A 16,369-nucleotide genomic window follows, 5' to 3' on the forward strand; every position below is an offset into this window, starting at 1 on the left:
ACCCTGAAAAGTTTTATTTTTCTGCTCTATGCTAGCCAAAAAGTTAGTTTCTTAGGCAGGGTTTTGCCAGGTAGAGTACACTGATGACTCTGTGCACTGAATTGTGGGACTTGAAAGAGTATAACTGGAAATGTTTGGTGAATAGAGATTAGAATAGTGAAGTCTCAGAGCTGTGCTGATAAAAAAAATCCTGGCACTCTTAAGACTGTGATATTTTAAGAGCCAATGTCAAACTGTCTAAATGAAGATTAATTTATGAGACAACTGTCAGTGTGTGGGATAAGCTTCCTTTTGAGAAATTCCTTCAAGTGCATCTGTGCTAATTCATATTCAGTCTCACGTAGCAATACTAAATGCTTAAGAAGGACACAGCATCCCTTTGCAGTGTGTCTTTATGAAAAGAACGGGACTAAAAGCAAAATGCATTTTTGTCCTCTGCAGGTACACATCAACTAGAGCCTTCCTAGCCACTTTAAATGAAATGAATGACTATGCCGGACAGCATGAGGTCATTTCAGAGAACATGACCTCTCTTATCACTGGAGAGTTAACACGCTATGTGCAGGAGCTGAAACAAGAGAGGAAATCGGTAATGGATCATTTTTTATTATTCACAATTAAGTGCTATTTAAGACAGATAATTAGTGGTAGGGAAGTTCAATGTTAAGCAAAATTTATTTGTAGTTAATAAACATGAGCTTTGCTAACGAACTAAGCATTAAAAAGTGGGTTACGTACCCTGGCCAATTCGCTGAACCATTTCAATCAAATGTTATAAAATCAGACAGCAATGCCTTCAGGAGAATCCCTGCTAAATAAGGTCAGAGATCCATCTGTGCTTAAGGCTCTGTTAGCCAAAAGCTTGTTTAGGGAAGAGTCCAGCAACACTGAAACAGAGAAGCTGTATTACTGGGACTTGACTGAAAGAATTATCAAGATCTTGGTTCACATTTTCGTTCTTCTCAGCCAGATCTGGTCAGCAAAACCTTTATACCTGGGATGAGTGGACACAAAATAGTGATTCTGAGCATTATTTTTACAAATGGTAATAACTCAAGTATAAAATGACTAAGCAAAGTGTAACAAGGCACGGGAGCATCAGGGCACTGTATTTCACTTCCAAACTGTTGGTTCATTGTGGAAAGTGCAAAAGTACTCTTGCTTAGTCCAGCAAAACTTACGCATTTATAAGTAGTCTCACTAAATGTTAAGAACGTGTTCAAGTGCTGGGCTGGACCATAGACCTGGAAATTACCCTCTTTTCCTAAGTGTTGTATTAGGATGGTAAGTCTGTAAACAAATAGAGGAATAGATCTACCTCTAATTTGCAGAATGGTGTGTAATCTTTCAGGGACATATTATTTTGGCAGCAACATAGAAGGATGTTTTACATACAGCTGCGATGAGAATGTTTTCTCAGCCACTTCTATGACCTTTTATTCTACATGGACTCCATACAATAAGCAAAGCAAAAAAAAAAAAAGCATTCAAGTGGCATTTTTCTGTCAATTACAGTGTTTTTACGTAATTTTTCAATTATATGGGTGTATAAGGTGATTGGAATATCTATGAAACATTTTAAATACGACGAAAGAGGACTTGCTATCTTGTAAAGAATGTGAGCAGTAACTGTAGTGCTTTTTTGGTTTGTTTGGTCTGTTGTAGTTAAGCATGGCTCACATTAAGTAATGGGTGAATGACAGGAAAATTATTTTGGTATTGGTCAAGTGATAACAGCATGGGAACAGAAAAAAAACCCAAGTGACTATTTATCTGCTGTTGCTGAGAATTCTTAAGCCTTTAACAGAAAACAGTTGTCAGTCATGTTGGTTGTACTGTTCTTGTAATGTGAATATAAGCTATGTGAATTATGAGTCCTTGTCTGATTCATGTAGATTTCTCATTTATGAGCAAATAGTGTTGAAAAGGAAAATGTGTCTGCCTTCAGGCGTTTTTCATACATAGCCTCTCACTTCATACTGTAAAACACAAACATATCAATCATGCTGGGATCTGCAGGAGGGGAAGGTGGTGGTTGTGTAAATATCACAGAGGGCTGATGCTTTGGCAAAACCTTTTATGGTACGAATTGATGAATGGCTTGGGATTTCCAGAAATTTTGCAGGCAGAGTTCTCGTGCTCGCTGCTTGATATGTCATCAGCTGTTATGCTACAAGTTCATAGAATCATCTAGTTTGGAAAATACCCTGAAGATCATCAAGTCCAACTGTTAATCTAATGCTACCAAGCCCACTAAGTTGCCAGAAGCTGTAAGAAAAGGTGATCACTTCTGGGGCTAGGGCCACACATAGGAATTGGTAGACCCACATTCTTGTCCACAGAGTCTTGTATAATTTGAATTAGCTCATTCAGGTGTCCAAGTACCTGTAAAATGGTACAAAATTCCCGTGGTTTAAGTAAGACTGAGATAGATAAGTACCCTTGCTCTTTTTCTTATAATTTCCCACCTGGAGGATGGAAATGGTACACAGAGGCGTCATAAGTATAAATGTGCGAAAGATGAAGTCAAGAACAGCAGAAAGCGGTCAGGCAAATATATCAGTCTTCCGAGCTGCTGCTTCCAAAGGAAACCCCCTTGATACACAATAGGAATTTAATGGAGTAATGGGGGATGAGGGTGGTGATCTTTAAACAAGTGGGGTCTGATGCATGCCTGCATTACTCTGTTTTCATGCTCATTTAGCTCTATTGATTAAAGTGGAATTGTACCAGCAGCTGATTGGGTTGCACAATAAGAAATCACATATCTTTGTTTTTCCCTGACAAGTACAAGCCTGTAGCCTGTAATCAGGGCAGAACCTGATAGTTTAAAAAGCCTTCCATTGGTTTTACGCTGGATAAAATTCATTTGTCATGCAATTTTTAGGTGTGTGGGATTCGTTTGACTACTGTGAAAGATGTACTTGATGATTTTGTTTTTCCATATAAGATGGTTGCTAATGGTGAAAATAGGGGAAGAAGCAGCTAATCAAAACCAGGCGGGACAGTCTGGAGGTTGGATAAGTGGGATGATTTGCAAATTCACAGTGGTTTGGCGCTGTTCAAAAGGCAATGATGCCTTGTCTTTCCTCTGGCCTGATTTGGAGCTTGGGAGGATTCTAGGTTACCTTTATGTTTTTAAAGATGATGTGTAAATGTGCTTTGTTGCATGATGTATTTTGATCATCAGAAAGTGGTTAGAAAAATCAGGCAAAGACTGTTTTTTGTGAAATTTGAATAACATTAGCAACAAAGATCAATCATTGCATTAAACTTTTTCATACTAGGCATTCCTCTTCCATAGGATAGCCCTCGTTGATCTTATCACTGTACCAGCCGAGTTGTTTTCCCCTCCCAGTGACTGAAGTTAGGCGTACGCCCTGCCTGCTTTTTGCACACAAGAAGTGTGCATGTGAGAGGGAGAACTCCTTGTGCTGTTTCAGTTCTTCCCAGCTGTCTGGTGAAGTGAAACTCTCTATAGTACAGTTCCTCACTTCAACTTCTTCTTGTATTCTTTTGATCTTAGTGTATCCGTGCTCTCATGTGAGTAATTCTCGTCTTCAGCCGGGATCTTGCTAGCTGCCTTAAAGCTGAAATTTTCAGTTCTACACTGCATGTGAATGTCATGCCCCATCCACCTTCCTTTTGAGGTTATTGAGGCCAGATGCATGTGACTGAATTCCCCTTCGCTGTATGAAGACCTCCATCACCAAGCCACACAAATAAGTTAGGCATTGTCTCTCAGAGTGTTTCAGGGAAAGAACTTGCTTCTGCGGTCATTCTTCGTGCCACCCCAATTTCACCAAAGCCTTACTTTGGGGTAGCTGTGGAAGGTGTGAAGTTTGAGCTGGGGGCACTGCAGTATTACAAAATTTAGACTTAATCTTGCTTGTCTGTGACAAAAGAAAAGGAGATGATGCCAGTAATGTCAAGAGAGGTGTTTAGACTTTGCTTCATGAGCCTTAATAGGTAATACATTTTCAGGTTGGAAATGTACTCCAGTTCTTCTACTCCCACCCATTGCAACTGTTGCTGGTTGTGACAGTAGCTCCTAAGCAGACCAGTTATTCTCCATGTGAGAGAGGGATCACTAGTATTTTGATTGCTTAGTGAGGGAATCTGCTTCTCCACATTGCTATGCCTGCCAGGGTACTCGCCATGCTTTGTTCTATTAAAAAAGTAATAATCTAGACGCTAGGGTGTTTTTGCTACCCTCTTTTTGGGTGACACCTTAGTGGACTTAGGAGCAAACATGTAGCCAGTGCGGCCCAAGCATTGACAATTTCCTTTTTTTCTTAAAGCTTCACAGGAGAGAACTTGGTTTAGGTATTCTCTCCACTATGGCTGAGGAAAACCCTCAGTACTGTAGTTTATCTGCATAGAAATACAAGAATTAATTCCTGGGACAATGCTGATTTAGATCAGTGGTCACAAACTAGGTCTGACTCGTGGTCTCCTCCGGCAGCAGCTGCTCTATGTAGCTGTTGCTCATGTCAGCTTTGCTAAAAATGTATTTGGGAGTCATGTACTATCCCTCTTATTACTGCTGCTGCTTTCACCTCTACCTCTACCTCCACCTCCCCTTGGGGGTGGGCTGGCTCTGTACAATTAAGCATGAGAGTCAAGTACAAGCCAAGAGCTTTGCTGTAGACTGAACCGGTGCAGCACTGGGATTCTGTGGTTGGGAGAGAATTTGCCTGATGTCAATACGTTCCATTTTGTGTCGGGATAGAAGGGGAATGGGGAATGAATACATCCTTATGGGTACCATGAGGGCAAAAATGGTCTGGTTCTTCATGGTGGAGCGTGTGTGCCCTCCCAGTGTGTATTCATATGGGGAGGTGTACATGTCAGAGGACTTTCTGTTTCTCGTAGACTCTCAGGTGTTGATGAAAAGTAAATAATTGGAGGAATTCTGCCATGTTCATTCATTCTGAATAGTGCCCTGTTCTGCAAATAGTCCTGTGGTTTTCGACAGGATTTCTCATGGTGTAATGCACTGTGCAGGCGTGAGATGGGATGGCAGAATACGACCCTGTCAAGTGCACAATGGATTTTTCCATATGGCATTTTGGATGTGCCTCAAGGTCTCTGTGTGTTTGGAGCACAGCTGTGCTTTGTACTGCAGAGGTATAAAGAGACATTGCTGCCTTCTAGAAATTACAAACTAATGGCAAAGCAGGTAGTAGGAAGAGGAAAAGAGAGACGGGGAAAAGTGAGTCGCCAAACTTTAGGTTGACAAGATTCAAACTGAGCTTTCCCCAGCTCTTGTTCTGTGACTAACCCAACTTACTGCCTTGTGAATGGCGTTAGAAGTATTTCATTTTAATCTAAGGGTATAAAAAATAAACATTATTAAATATTTACGTTGCCAGATAGAAGCTTTGCAGGAGCTATTTATGAACAGAAGTAAAACTGGGCTTTTATGGGAGACTTTGTTATGCACGATAAATACACTGCACAATGATCTAATTCTACATATTCATTCTTTCTTACAAGATATTTCAGCTGTATTTCATTTAGTTAAATTATACCAGTAGTAGCTATAAGAAATGAAAGAATGCAGAAAGTTGTTTAGGAAAGATCATAATAAGTTCTGTATATTCTTATTGATTGCTTCTTGGGTTTCCCCAAATTATGGCACAAATTTAATGGAACTGTGCTACATATTTGTACTTGTCTTCTAATCGTGCTGTGAAGGACTCTTCTGGGATGGAAAAAGCAACTACTTATTATGAAAGTTTCCAAAACATCTTTGTGTGGGAAACTAATGATAATATCCCATCCAGCCGAAAGGTATAATGTGAGCTTTGGGTTTAGCAGAGTCAAAGTTGAGACCACTGGACTTGATATCCTGCTCTTCCCAGTTTTGAATGGGTACCTTGAACTATGAGAGAGTAGTTCAAATAAAGTGGCTTCTGTTTACTGCATGAAGGATTCTGATTGGGAAACAAAATAAGGTTACGAACCAATGTAGTTACATTTTCTGTGAATTAGCCTGAATATTGCACTGCAGAGCAACAGCCTGTTAGAGGGGAGAGATGGGAGATGTCTCCTATCGACAGTAACATTTCCTTCTCGGTTCATAACTGTGAAATGCCCGTGGGCGAGAGAGTTTGAGCATTGGCCGTGCATGTGTTTTTTCCCTTTGTGCTCTATTCAGACAGCCTCAGACATCGGCCTAAAATTAAAGAGCAACAATAAAGCCATGCTGGTAGAGCATACCTTAATGGTGTCCAAAAGCTGTTTATCCAAGGCCTGAGGTACATGATACACATGGGCATATTTAGCTGACAGTTCACGTTCAGTGTTTTAAATATCTGATGCAAGTCTTAATATTCACGTGCGGGTATCCACATACATGAAGGCTATATAGAAACAGTTAAAAGGTTGCAGCTGTTTAAAGAAACAAGTATTTATTTGCCTGTTGAGGCATTAACTTGTACATCTTCTAGTTTTCTTATCACTGCAAGCGTTGTATGGGACCGTCACAGGCCATTTCTAATGGAGGGAGGAGACATTCTGTCGAGGTGACGTCTCTTGGTTGAGGATCAGTGGAAAAGAAGCTTTGTGACAAGACTGGGAACTAGAAGAGGTGGAAGTTCAAATAGCGTGCTCCTTTAGTCTCATTGCAGGATATAAAACACAAACATCTCTTCTTCATACCTTAGTTTTTAGTAGCAATGTTGGATCTCCTTTTGAAAAGCCCATAGGTTTACTCTTGTAGAGCACTTTGGCACAGCTGGGCTTGATTAGCCCCCAAGGATGGATTTGAGCGGGGTATGTGATCTCCAAACAACCTGTCATTCCTGTGCTTGTGCTCACTGAATGCAGGGCCTTCTGGCCTGTTGCTGTGAAGCCAGGTGGATGGTTCAGCAGGGCTGCTCGAAGAGTTGGCCAGTGTAGCGGAGTGCCCTCGAGGATCCCTGCAGCTTTGCTCCCACGGAGTTGTGCTGCTAAGCTGTAGTAGTGCAGTGCTGCTCTGCTGAGAGGAACGCGATGCACAGTTATCTCTGTGCCTGAGAAGAAGTTATGCCGTTCTCAGTTACGATTCCCAGTATAAGGACTTAATCTGTGATAAGTAGCATGACATGGCAAATTACCATAAATATTAGTGCCATGGTGCCTTTTAGGTTTCTGATGATCATCATCATTCTGTTGTCACGTCTCCCAGTATGCAGGAGCAGCTAGTTCTGGTGGACTTGTGCAGCTGATCTGGGCTTTGTCTGAAGGCAGAAAAACTTTGGTCTTAAAGGTCTGTAACTGGAATTCCTTTGGAATTCACCACTTCAGGAGGAGACAATTCAAGTGGAATTGACATCAACCTTGAACACGATTCATATAACCTGCTTCAGTTTTGACCTAGTTGGTAGGTACGCATTAAGAATAACGTTCACATGGAAGGTTGCAAAGGAGAATAGGGTTATGCCACAATATTAAGAAGTAGCACTGATGAACATGTGTGAAGACAGTCATGTGTTTCATTTCAACGTTCACAGGACTGCCTTATGCTACTCTTATTACAAATGAGAGCGATAAGACCTCAAGAGCATGTTTCTTGGAAAGAAAGATTTCTTCTCAGGAGTCTGTTTCCTGTCTCTGCATCCAGGAAAAGAAAAACATTTGACAAGGCCTTTTGCAAACTGAGCTGAGAAAATTGAGGAAAAAATAATGTTCTCTAATTTCCGTCTCTGGTAGGCTTTAATCACTGGCCGTTATTTTAAGAATGACTTGTAAGAAAAATGGCAATAGAGTTTGAATTGGAGGAGGAAGTACTACATGGCTGTGTTTATATTGACTATCAATATGAGCTGAGAGTGCCAGTTGCAGAAGTCAAAGTTAACTGTTTTTTCAGTACGTTGCATTAACTAGTTTGAAAACAGAAAAGAGAATGAAATAGCCTTGTCATATGTCTCTCTTTAAAAGTGCTTAAATAGGATCTTGGCAAGTGAACCATATGCTATGCATATAAATTAACTAAGATTATTTTTCTGACTACTTCTAATATAAACTGACCGTAGATGTGCAAATTTTAAGTTTAACCATGTAATCAGTTGCGTTTACTTCCTTAAGAAAAACAAGGCTGTCTTGTTAACAGCCTTTCTTAAAATGTTTCGCATGGTCAGTTTTTGGTACAGCGTAAGCAGCCCTGTTGTCATGCTGATGGTGTAAGTGTTTCAGGCAATTTTTTCATTTAAAACTGCCCAGGAATTCTTCAGAAAAATTATTGGACTGTATTGTCCTTCATAAGATGCTTTTAACTACTTTAAGAACTTTTAACTCCTCTTAACTAACTTTAAGAAAAGCAAGTGTTCTACTTCTCCTCTCAAAAGGTCAGAAAGAAGATAAGAGACATCTTCTAACAAGCTTTTGTTGTCTGCTCTGTGAGCTGCGTGGCTCCGTAAACCCTCTTGCATACCAAGGAAGTTTTGCAAAAATATCCCACTGCTACGTATTGTAATAGTGTTGGCAGCAACAGGCGCTGCATTGTAGGTAGCTCCCTCGCTGCACCGAGTGTTTTGATCAACACGGGTGAAATCTGAGCCTAACAAAAGTCAATGAGAGTTTTGTCTGTGATTGTGCAGCAGCCAGGATTTCTCCCCAGCTGTTACGAACACAGTCAGCCTGGTAATGAGGAGAGCACACCGATTGGTATGACTTGATTTAAAAAGGAAGAAAACCTCATGCATACTGTGTGTCTATATGTGGATTTCCTGCTCTTCATAAAACTCTACCTTTACTGTAGATGAGTATTCCTTGAGCTGGGAGTTTTTAGAATATAATGAATATTTTTAAAAAGTTGATCTAATCCAGAGTCTTCATATAAGCAACTTAATACTGTGCTGAAAATCTCTCAAGTTTTAATTTTTGTGAGATCACATAAAACACAGATTATTGGGTCTTACCCTATGAGCGCAGAAGGGATGGAGACGTCCAGTCAAAACATGGCCAGTTATGCGTTGCTCGGAGCACCCTGCGACATCCGAACTGCACTGGGCTCTAACACACAGGAGAAAAGGACAGTCATGGTCACATAGCCAGTATGGCTCAGTTTTGGGTAATGCTGCTATGTTTTAAGCTATTTAATAGATGTAATGCTTGGAAAAAATACTTTTCAGGGAAATCTTAAAGCTGGCGTGGTGATTGCTAGCCTGACTCCAAAGTATAGATTAAAAGGTGATTTAGGGAGATAGAGTATTGAACACTAACGAAACCAAAACTTCCATTTTACCATGGTTTTAATGTGTGTTTCGGATGCTGTGAATGAAGTTTAATGAAGTGTGATTCATTAACTCTGTGTCTTGCTCATAATCTTAAGTTTTTTAAATAGAAAGCCTGTTTAGGGTGCTTTAGTTTGGGCAATCAGTTTGGGGAAAAATACAATACTCTATATTGTATCAGCTGCTCTAAATTCATCACTGAGCTGCTGAAATGTGTGTGACTAATTAAGAATGGTAGATTTGCATAACATTTGCTAAATCATTTCTCATGTTCCCATTTGCTGAATCATCAGGTGTAGAATAACCAATTATTTCATTTGATTAAAATTTTTTTCTTTAAATTAAAACTTGTATCTTATCAAGGAGGAGTTGATTTTAAAGTTATTTTTGCTAATTTTTTTTTTGCGGGGGCGAAGCTAAAAGCCATTTGCTGTTTAAGAAGATTGTGAAGTAAAGGAAATGAGTTTGCGGAAGTTGAAGATAGTACGGGGTTTGAGGAAACTGGAGGCTTCCTGTATGACTTTGAGCCGGTCATTTAACCTTACTGTCTCAATTTTCTTACCCGTAAAATGGGGGCAGTGAAGAAATATAGGTAGTTGGAAGGTACTACTTAGTTGCTTTATATAAAAATGAATTTTTGGAAGGCAGAAGTCATCCTTTGAGGGCAAAAGATTTGCAAAAGCAGAAGTGCTCTCAATCATATTACATCTATTATCATATGTATTATCATATGTATCTCTTATAACAAGGATATACTTATGGGATGACACAAGAAGAATTGGGGGTTATAAATATATTTAGAAAATGGTTGAACTAAAAAAAAAAAAAGGCAATATTGCAGTGAAATCTCCAAAATGTGATGCACCTGTTTTTATTGAACTGTGACTTGACATCAGTTCCTCTGTTCCACTATTTAATAACCCTAAGTAATGCCCATTTAACATCTCAATGCTCCATTTCTGTAAAAGAGCTTAAAAAAAAAAAAAAAAAAAAGATGTAGCCACACTGCTCAGGTTTAGTGTGTCTTTCGCACATGCTTCCAGCAGCTTGTAGAGTTTATTCTACAGAGAAGGCAAATTTGGAAATAACAGGGATGGCTTGTGCAAAATGAAAATTACATTATTGACTAACTACAAAGTGATTTAAAAATACAAGCCCAGAGTAGTCCTGTTATCTGATACGCTTTTGATTCCAAGTTCACCCTTCAGCCCCTATATACAATTGTGTTCTGTTAAATTAACCGGGCATGTTGTTTTCCTAAGGTTTATGGGTCATTGAGAGTATTAGGTTTCATGCAGACCAGCTGCTCCCAAGTCAGGTCCCTGCCTCCACACCAGCAAAGTCGGAGGTAGAGGAGAGGGAAGCGCAGAAGCAAAGGCTGGCGGAGGCAGGGGATGCAGAATTGAAGACAGCCAAGTAATTTTACTTGCAGCTTCACTGTTAAAAGATACTTCACAAATCCCATGCTTATTAGCAAAATGTTGAAAAATGTAGTGTTAAATTACAGTTGCTCCTTGGGACTGTTTGTGTTGCTCCTTGGGACTGGTTTCCTAAGCTCTAATTACAAACGCAAGCCTGAAATGAGGAGGGTTTCTAAGCCCCCTGGCAAGCCAGACACAGTGTCTGTCACACAAGAGTTGAAAGGAAAGGGGGATCTACTAAAGGAACTGAAATGGATGTGGAGCCTTTCCCCACCGCAGTTTCACAGTTATATCTGGACTTCTTTAACATCATCATGTGGTGACTGAGTTTTTGGAGAAGCCTAGTGTGTCAGGCAGGGCTCTGAACTGCACAAGTACCATTGGGGTTCATGGTGAAAGGAGTTTGTCCCCGTCTGCAGCGGTGCCACGCTGTCCCTGCATTCCCCTCCATTGCCCAGCTGCTGCACGCTCTCCTCGAGCTGAGCATGCCACAGACCCGGTAAGGCTTTTAATCGTTACTGACATTGTGCCTCTCTTCTCTGCTTTGAGAATTTTTGTGCAGAGATAAACTCTATCCAGAAAGTTAAAGCTAACTGTAGGTGAGCATCCCTCCTCAACAGCCGGTGTTTGGGACCACAGGTAGCATCCAGAGCGCTCAGGACAGTGTGGTGTTCTTCTCTTCACACAAACAACTTGAAGGTTGTCGAGATTTTTAAGGCACTACAAGTCTATTGGACACAGCGTGACAGAATTGTGGTTTTGTGGCTTTTTTACTGGCGTGTCTGGTGGTGCCAGAAAAGCAGCTAGGTAGCGTGTTCCTCCAGAAACCTGCTTCTCTGAGAGAGGAAAATGCCAGTTGTTTTAGGGGAAGATGCAGGAAACCAAGTAGCTGCCAGTTTATAAACTGTTTGCAGGCACATTTTTCTGACTTTGGCGGCTTGTGGCAGGCTACTGCTCTGAAGTTAGAGCTTTTCTACCCAAACAGACTGTTGATATCATGTTGCTTAGGATTTATGAAATGTCTGGTTATGCGCAGGTCTGAGAATGCATGAGTTCTAGTGAGCTGCAGTTGGATTATCCGTCAGTATCATCAGACTTTTTATTTTTTCAAGTTTACTGCATGAAACCATACCTGTATTAGAGTAAAACATCCTAAATTGCCAGTAAATAATACATCAGAAAGGCATCGCTCTTCCTATTTGTAGTTTGCTGTATTACTTATTTTACAGGGTGGTTTGTAAGGGGAGAGTAACCTGTTCTAGCGGTCAGCTGGGGGCTGTGTTAAGGTTCCTATTTAGAGCCAGGTCATTGACTGATGCAATGATCTTGATCGAATCGCTTATCCTGAGGAAAAGTGTGGCATATGGAAGACAGAGGGGGTAATATCTAAAGCAACTTAGATTCTCTGATGAAGAGCATTGTGTAAGGGTTAAGAATGGTTATTTTAAGCCAGCTGTAATTAAGAGACTTGCTCCAAAAGGCATGTCAGGAGAAGATCCTTGTCGTTTAGTATGTAGCTGACATCTTGCATTTAAAACTTCTACAACACCTTCATGTGTGCACACATGCACACACGCCCCCAGTCTGCGGGAGAGGAGAGTTTTTGGAGGCACCCGAAGAATTGAATACCTTGCAAGAGAAATGAACAGCTGGCCTCACACACGCAGCCAGGACCTGGGAAGAAGAGGGTTTTATGTTGAGTCTGAATGAAGATCAGGACAAACATCGGTTGTTAGAATGTGCCAATCAAGGGCATCTTGGTAAATTCCACGTAAAGAGAAATTTTAATTTAGAGCTATTGTTCAGTCAGTAACCAAAGAAATACTCTTCAAATAAGAGTGCTTCAGATCTCGTGGTATGGGAAACCAATAATTACGAGATACAGGGAACAATGCAAGGTAGAATTGCTAAAGGGATTAATTAGCCTTAGTCTAACTAACCACTATAATTGATGCAAATATGCATCTGCAGCCTGCTGAGACATTAGATAGTCATCATACACCTGCTCAGTTTACTAGTGTTGCAGAACACAGCTGTCAGAATAATTTCTGGGTGTTTCTTTTTTTTTTTTTCCTGGAACTCCTTGAGCATAATTGACTGCTGCTTCTTTTGTTGTTCAAAATGTTTTCTTTTACTCTTTTCTTTTTCTAAACAGCACTTCCATGATGGCAGAAAGGCACAACAACATATTGAAACTTGCTGGAAACAACTTGAAGCAGTAAGTGGAAGCTTCCTCAGATGTGATGTTTAAGTCATTTTTTTTATACTGTTTTCCTAGAGATGGTTCCAAACATTATATTTGGAAAAAGAAAAGTGTATGGATAAAAGCTGATTTTTAAAATTTCACTGTCTTAAATACACTGGTAGACATGAAAAAGTATGTTTTCGTAGTACATTTGGCTTTCTGTGGGATCTGTGTTTTATAAGTAGCTTTTCATTTGATATGACTTGAAAAGTGTGCTAAGCGTCGCTGGAAATGCAGGGTCCCTAACGGTCCTATTCAGGTATTCCACTGTAAGCTGAATAGCTTCATGCTGCATGAATAAATTTAATGGGACCGTCTCTTGAGTAAGGTGCTATTTCTCAGAAGTAAATACATTGGAATTGCTGTTCATGTGATGAATGAAAAGTGAGACTGTAAGTAGAGGAGAAGGTAAAGAAAGGGGACATCAATAACCGAAAGTCCTACTTGCAAATGTACGAATCTTAGTAACTCCCTTGTGCATTATAAAAATGAGGGAGTTAAGTGTTGGTAGTGATTTGTTCTACAAGAGCAGAAGAGATGCTAACAGGGAGAAATACTGAAACACTAGTGCTGTTGGTAGGATCAAGCAGCCTGAAGAAAGGAACAAAAAATGTGTTTCTGGTATGTTTTGTTTTTTGAAATTCTTTAATATGGAAATGTATTCCAATGTAAACAAGTGAGTCCTAAAATCTGACAGTTGTTAAAGCAAATCAATTTAGGGGCAGGGATTGATTTCAGGTAGATGTTGATACCGTGTTTCTTTCCCATAATGAAGGCATTTATTTTTCTTTTTAAGAGTAAAAGGCGGTTTGAACGTGATTGCAAAGAAGCTGATCGAGCACAGCAGTATTTCGAGAAAATGGATGCTGACATCAATGTTACAAAAGCAGATGTTGAAAAGGTAAGGCAGAGGGTGGAGAGAGAGACTGTTTGTAAACATGGATGTGATCGGTTTAGTTCCTCAGTCCTGCTGGTAAGATAAAACCTCTGAGGCTTAACGCCTCACTTAAGTCTGTCGGTAGGTTAATTAAAAATCAGGAGATCTCTGCAGAGACCTATATTTGCATAAAAATTCTAAAGGGATACAGTCAGTTTTCTTCAGTAGGGTGATAACTGAGTTTAACATAGCTGACATGGCTGTAAATGAGCTTGTGCAAAATCAGTTTTTACTAACACCCCAGCTTCTGTGGCAGTCAGGCTTGTGAGGGCTCCCTGAGGGGTGCCCGCAATTACCACATGCTGCTGTTCGCTCTCTGATCCAGGTAGAACTAAACTTCCTGCCTTTTGAGCAACACCTTGAAGATGTCCCCATGTTACTACTTGCAATGAAATATTACCAGGGTTGTTGTTCGTGGTCCTCGGTTTACAGCAGGACAGCTTTTCATGTTATGCAGAATCCTGGAATCCATGCTTGTCACAGTTGGCACATAGCTTTTATTTTAATTTTTCAGTTGCTCTCTGGTTGCACAGTCATTTGTGATTTTTATACATTGGTCCCCATTCAGTGGAGCTATTGAACTGATGCTTAATTTTAAACATACATTTGTTTCAGCATATCCATCTTGAAATATTTTCTCTTTAGTTTGATTCAAAATCGGATGTGCAGAAGGAGGCTTAAAGTTTAAATGTCCAAGTCTAGTGATATTCCTGTAACAAGGAAGCAATGGAGAGGGAGAAAGCCTGTTTTAAGTGGCTTCTTTTTTTGGTGTTAAATATCTGCTTAGAAGATTTAGTAATGTAGATCAGAAACACCATATTACAATGTGGAAAGGCAGTTTTGTCTTCCCTGAGTTTGATTCATATAGGTAGAAAAGAGCCAGAACATTTGAAAAGGTTTGTTTCTTAAAAAAAGCAAGGGGGAAAAAAAAAAAGCTAAAGCTTAAAATATACCGAAGACTTTGTTGGAGGGACAAGAAAGGAAACTGAATTATAGGTATGGAATCTTTTCTAGTCCGAGATAGCCCTTGTAAAATGTAGCTCTTGCTCCTCAAGAGGTCTGCTTCATTCTATTATTAGTTCAGTCCTGGGAAGCTATCAAATCCAAATTTTTTTTTACGTCTGTGGGATCTTAAGGTGTTTCTAGTACACATCATGGAGGTTGGGTAGCAGATGGTATCAAGGATGCTATTAAAAATGAGGACAGTAAGTGAAAAAAAAAAAAAAATCTCTGAAAATTTCCCCAAAGCCTATTGTATATCAAAGGAAAAAATACATCTGTGGTCTTGGAATATGCTTGGCTATTAGTTGTAAATTCACCATGCAGATTTGATCCTTTGTTGCCTTCTGGATTTGCCAGGGCATTTCAGAGATGAATGCTTGTACAGGATGGTTAAAGATGTAACACCATGTGTGGGTTTTTCTGACGGAGGAGGATCATCTCTGCTTTATCTGTATAAAGTGATTTTTAGAATACGTTTTTTTTTTTTCATAGACAAAATTAGGACTTGGCCTAGATTTTTTTTTTTTTTTTCAAAGCTGAGGCCATGTCAAAGGGATACAGATACTTACTATTTGAAATAGAGGGATGAAACTCCTTACTTCTGCATCCCTTTCTGAGGCCTTTTCTGGTGAGAGTGAAAGGCTACATATTGGTGGCAAATCAATCTGATGGCGTTAAGTAAATTCTGGGAAGTAATGCCTACCCTAGTGCTCTTTTGCTGTAAAGTGAAGGAGAGTCTTCCCTTCTAAATTCCTCTAGCTTTTTATTGAGTGTATTTGTAAATTATTTATTGCAAAATGAGGCTCAGTGGTATCTTGAAAGAACAAAAAAAAAAAATCCGTTGCAGTTATGTGTGTTGGCTAATCTCAGGAGAAGGCATTAGTCGACTTTCCAATCAGGCAGCAGGGTAGATGGAGAAGGAAAAGGTTATCAAAACGAGTGGAATGTGAAATAATATTACTGAACAGAGAGAACAGTGTTTTCCAAGTGCGTGTGTTAAGCTGGGTTCATCCATGTCAGGCTGTGAATAATGCCTTTTCTTTGCTTCCCTCTGCCCGTGTGACTGGGCCCGCTCTTGCATAACTCCCCAGTGCAAAATAGGACATTGTTTAACCAAGTGCTGCTGTTGGGGCAGCTCTTGCTGCCTCGCTCCGGGGAGATGCAGAAACTGCTCAGCTTCAAATGAAGCAATATGGTGACTTTTACCTCCTCCTTCTATTGCAGCGGTTCTGATTTCTCTTGCTCCTTATGGCTTGGATGCTGCACTCTTGCTTCCAAAGGCTCCCAAAAATCTGTCTGGCCAGGAAAGCAGGCAATTTGGCTGTGTTCAGAGCCAATGCTTTTCACTTTGGTGGACCGAGGTGCTCTTCAAGCAGTGGGATTGGTTGCCCTTGTTTCTTCGGCTTGAGATTGACACCTTGTCTACTTTAGCTTGTACCTGCAAATATGAGCAGACACTAGAGCTATTTTTTGCATCATGCATTATAGAGTAAAGGAATTAAAATTCTGCAACGATCACGATGACACATACAATCAAAAGAAT

The 16,369-nt window shown here is 40.1% G+C and overlaps 1 protein-coding gene across 24 annotated transcripts in view; it reads left to right on the forward strand.

Annotated features, from left to right (window-relative positions):
- FNBP1 (formin binding protein 1) overlaps window positions 1–16,369 on the forward strand; it is a 102,575-nt gene that overhangs the window by 39,389 nt on the left and 46,817 nt on the right. For all 24 annotated transcript variants that reach the window (XM_074608589.1, XM_074608601.1, XM_074608593.1 and 21 more), the window contains exons 4-6: window positions 442–589; window positions 12,798–12,860; window positions 13,684–13,788. In XM_074608589.1, coding sequence (XP_074464690.1) covers window positions 442–589; window positions 12,798–12,860; window positions 13,684–13,788 — 316 coding nt within the window. The remainder of the gene's footprint in view (window positions 1–441; window positions 590–12,797; window positions 12,861–13,683; window positions 13,789–16,369) is intronic.

Source organism: Larus michahellis, chromosome 15 (assembly GCF_964199755.1).
Source record: "Larus michahellis chromosome 15, bLarMic1.1, whole genome shotgun sequence".
Classification (NCBI taxonomy): Eukaryota; Metazoa; Chordata; class Aves; order Charadriiformes; family Laridae; genus Larus; species Larus michahellis.